The 4418-nt window shown below is 43.4% G+C and overlaps 1 protein-coding gene across 2 annotated transcripts; it reads left to right on the forward strand.

The window, feature by feature from the left end:
• Nucleotides 1-286: 286 nt before the first annotated feature.
• trim110 (tripartite motif containing 110) lies at nucleotides 287-2906 on the forward strand. 2 transcript variants are annotated; one of them, XR_003215021.1, is made up of 5 exons: nucleotides 287-401; nucleotides 1148-1658; nucleotides 1740-1835; nucleotides 1977-2593; nucleotides 2782-2906. XR_003215021.1 is itself a non-coding variant. In XM_005475955.3 (5 exons), the coding sequence occupies exons 2-5, from the start codon at nucleotides 1170-1172 to the stop codon at nucleotides 2791-2793; spliced, it is 831 nt and encodes a 276-aa protein (XP_005476012.1). In that variant the 5' UTR covers nucleotides 287-401; nucleotides 1148-1169; the 3' UTR covers nucleotides 2794-2899. The 2 variants fall into 2 exon arrangements, 1 of the variants encoding a protein (XP_005476012.1); XM_005475955.3 differs by having other exon boundaries at nucleotides 1977-2210; nucleotides 2782-2899.
• Nucleotides 2907-4418: the final 1512 nt, after the last annotated feature.

Raw genomic sequence — 4418 nt, forward strand, 5'->3', positions numbered from 1 at the left:
TCACTGGCCCGACAAAGTCAGGTAAAGCAAAGCTCATTGAAAGCTGCAGTCATGCTTCTGAATGACAAAAAACAAGCGTATGGAAAGCATTCGACATGTGGGACACACATGGTGTAGGACAGCTAGAGAGGAAAGCCTTTATAGCTGCTGCGACGCTGACATGTTTTAAATTGTGCAGGGACATGATGTAAGATCTAACCCTAAACCTTGCGTCTTCAGAGTTACCTAATCAATTTCCCTGCCCCACTCCATCCACTGTTGCCCTTCCTCCCATCTCAGGATCAGCTGACCTCTCTGAGTGCAGTGAATCTGTCGGGATTAGCCTCCAATCGGCAGTCTGATCGCACACAGCTCACGCACTCACAGATGGCTTTAGTCTGCAAACACTAGGAAACTAACGGGTAAGGAATGACACTTCTGAGGGGTTTTTTTTGTGATTTCTAATGATACATAGTTGTTAGTTAAATCATTAAAGTTTTGGGGGAAATGCAGAAAAGAAGAGCACATGTGAAGGAAACTGAGCCAGCCATCTGTCTCAGATGATCTCCTGATCCCTCCACTGCAACAGCTTGAGTCTAAGTGCAGTTAATGCTCGTCTACAGTCAGTGTTACAACACCTTTGCTATTATTTTAAAGAAAAGGAACCACTATATATTACACCTAGATTTATTTGATTAATTGCTTTGTTTCATTTGATAATGTTTTAAATATCTGATAGTTTATATTATTGTAAAAAAGAAAGAAAGAAGGGTTTTGTGGTATTCTATGTCATTTCTAGCACTTTTAGTTGTGCTGATATATTCCCTGACAAAAGTGGATGAGGCCTTTCTGATATTTTTGTACACTTTCAGCATGTTTTCTCAGTAAAACTGCTTACTTTGTGAAGTATCTATTCATAGAGCACAGTAGGCAAAAGCCCAGTAGACAGGATTACTAGTCTGAGTGCACAGTTGGAGTGAAACAAGCATTCCCAGCTTGTCACCATTTCAGTGCTGCCTGTGTCTTGTGTGTGGTTCTGTCTTGTCTTAGTCTTTCTTGTACATCACACAAACATGTTAGTGTGTACAGTTGTTGATATTTGTACGTTTTGTGTGTTTGCCACTTAATCAATGTGCTTATTTGTTTTCGTCCTGTTGTATGAAACCAGTGTTTATAGTATCCTTGTCACGATGGGCTCCATGGATGAAGAGCTGACCTGTTCTGTGTGCCGAGACACCTTCAGCCAATCCCAGCCCCTGCCCTGTGGTCACAGCTTCTGTCCTGCCTGTGTCCGGGAGGCCTGGAGCAGCCAGGGTGAAGGAAAAGGTCGCTTCACCTGTCCCCAGTGTCAGGAGGAGCACGGTGAAGTGCTGTGCGACTGCTGCCCTCCCGAGGCAGAGAAAGGACAACCGCCGTTGGCAGTTAAGACCTGCCTGAGGTGTGAAGTGTCGCTGTGTGCCGAACATCTCCGGCCTCATCTTGAGAGACCGGTGTTTAGCACCCACCTTTTGGTGGATCCGCTGGGCGATCTGTCCCAGCGAAGGTGCCCTGCGCACACAGAGCTGTTCCGCTACTACTGTGCTGACGAGAGAGTGTACGTGTGTGGCGACTGTCTGCTGGAAGGAGGCCACGCTCAGCACAAAGTGAAAGCACTGAGGCACGTGGAGGACGATCTGAAGGTGTGCTGGATGGATAATCAATTAATGTATGTTTTTATGTTAACGTGTGGTTGCTGTAATACCTACTGGGTGATTTTACAGGTCATTCTTCAGACACTGCTTATAAAAGCAGAGGAAAAACTGAAAGATGGAGAGCGAATCCTCAAAGAGCATGAGAACATCGATTCCACCATGGCAGTGAGTCCACATATTTATCTGTGCAAAGGAAATCTAATGACTCACAAAGCTGTTTGTACCAAAATCACAGGTCATGTGGTTTGATTGTGTCTCAATCACTGATCTGCCAGCAATCCAGTATTCTGTCCTCATTGGTTCCAGGACTCTCTGAGGCAGGACGATGCCCAGGTGGAGCAGCTGGGCTCAGACCTGCAGGTCCAGGTCAACAAGCTAGTGGTGGCACTGAGAGACATCACCAAGAGGGAGAGGCGGCAGGTCATGGATCGTGTCCATGAAGACTGCTTCAAAGTGAGGGACCACATGCACCAGACCCTAAGAATCCAGCACTATCTGGCCTTATTGCTGTCAGAGACAGATCCTTTCCTGCTCATCTGGGTGAGTGCAGCATTAGGTTTTTCGAGAACTAGGTCATGCAAACGAAACTAAATTATGGCTTAAGACAGGATGCACCAGTTTCCAGTAACGATCCAGTCCAATCTCTGATTGGGAGATTAACTGTTGTGCGACCGCAGAATATGCTGCAATACTGTACATATATTCACAGTGGCCGGAGAGTGAAGCTTCACAGCAGATCACACATTTGGCATGGCTACATATTAGGGGAATTTGAAAATGCGAAAATGTAGAAATGTAGGAATTTATAGAAAAACTCTACCTGAGCGCATTCACACAGACAGCTGCTTTTCATTCTGTTGGTGCATTTTTCTCAGCTGTCCTTGACTTTTCTTTTCGCAGGCCTTTCAGTCAGATGACACAAAGTAAGTCCAGAACAAACTAGTCAGACTGTATTAGGACTCGTCCTGAGCTGTGTTATGTTGATGTGTGTTGGGGTTGTCATGTTAGGGAGTATTTTTATACTGGAAGCTTGAGAGAAAAGAAAGATAGAGAAACAATGAAAGACACAAAATAATAAAGGTGTTATTTCATTTGTGCTTTTGATTTGTAGGTTATTAGCTGAGCTGAACAGTCCACTTTACATCCCTGATCCCATCAGCGCAGACAGGAAGCACATTCTGGAGGACATCGAGAGCAAGTACCGCGAGTTCATCACTGCTACCCTCCGCTGTCTCAGTGAACTCAAAAGGGAACTCTGTGAGTGGAATGAATGCGTGACACTTACCTGCCCCGCTAATGATTTTAAAGAAATAGCTAGACATTTTGGGGAATGAAGCTTGTTAGCTTTCTTGTTGAACTTCAGAGCTTAACCCACATGTCAGAGGTGCTCTGCTGGACTGAGATCTGGTGACTGTGGAGGCCATTTGAATTCCAGTGTAATGTTCAAGAAACCAGTTTGAGATGATCTAAGTTCTGAGTGACATGGTACGTCATCCTGCTGTAAGCAGACATCATAAAACGTGGCCATAAAGGAGTAGACATGACCAGCAACAATATTCAGGAACGCTGTGGTGTTTAAATAATGCTCAGTTGGTCTTAAGCTGAGGCTCCAGAGTGCAGTCATTTACATATTCAACTTAGAAGTGAAAGGTCCCTGATCCTTTCAATTCCAGGCAGAGTTACATCCCTCTGAGGTTGCGTCCCCCTTAACAATCTACCAAGCCAAACATCCAGTGCTACCTGCTGTAGCAAGAGAACAGCCAAAAGTAGCATTAGTTGGTATTAAGGGGCCCAAAGTGTACCAAGAAAATATTGCCCACACTATTAGATACTGGGCAAGATACTGAATAGATAGATAGATAGATAGATAGATAGATAGATAGATAGATAGATAGATAGATAGATAGATAGATAGATAGATAGATAGATAGGACCAATGGCATCTTTGGTATGATGAAGGACTGTAAGCAGTTTTCTATGTATGTAACTATGTAACACCTCTGTAGTATATAAGTTCATGTGCAGTGTTCCACATTGGGTCCAGGTAAGAGCAGTGCAGGTGATTGCCCTATGAACTCACAGCGAGCCAGTGAGATGATCTCCTGTTGTGTGCTCCGTGTAAGAAAGCACAACTTTGGACCTGATTTTTCTTGACATTGTTTGGAGTTCATGTCTGATAAAACCTAAAGAATGTGTTTGTGGGTGCTTTCATTAACACGTAGATGTCATTTGCAAATATTTCTCAGTTGGTTTCTATGGTTCACTGGAGGACACACTTGCCGACACTCAGAGACTGACAGCTTGAGCAAACAAAACAAAAGCTTTAATAAGATGCTGCTGGTAACTTACAAGAGTCTACGCAAATTCAAAAGCAGCAGACAACAAAATCCCAAATAAGGACACAAAATCTAAGCTGGCACTAAAAACAGGAAGACAAACATAGTGATCAACAAAGGCAGAGAACAGAGGAGCACAGACAAATACAAAGGTAGAGACATGAAGCTGAATACACCAGCAATCTGTTTAACAAACTCTGAGTCTAATGCTGACCTCTAATCCCGAGAAGAGAAACTCAGTTTTGAGTCCAGAATAGCAAATCAGAGTCAGTTCAACTCTGAATATGTTTGCATTGAGCTAAATAAAGAAAGCATCATCAATGGAGTTAAAACCATGATTAACCATCTATGAATGTGTTGAATAAATAGCAGATGATGTTTATGTTAAAAAGCACGAGTTTAATGACCTGAA

Source organism: Oreochromis niloticus, linkage group LG18 (assembly GCF_001858045.2).
Source record: "Oreochromis niloticus isolate F11D_XX linkage group LG18, O_niloticus_UMD_NMBU, whole genome shotgun sequence".
Classification (NCBI taxonomy): domain Eukaryota; kingdom Metazoa; phylum Chordata; class Actinopteri; order Cichliformes; family Cichlidae; genus Oreochromis; species Oreochromis niloticus.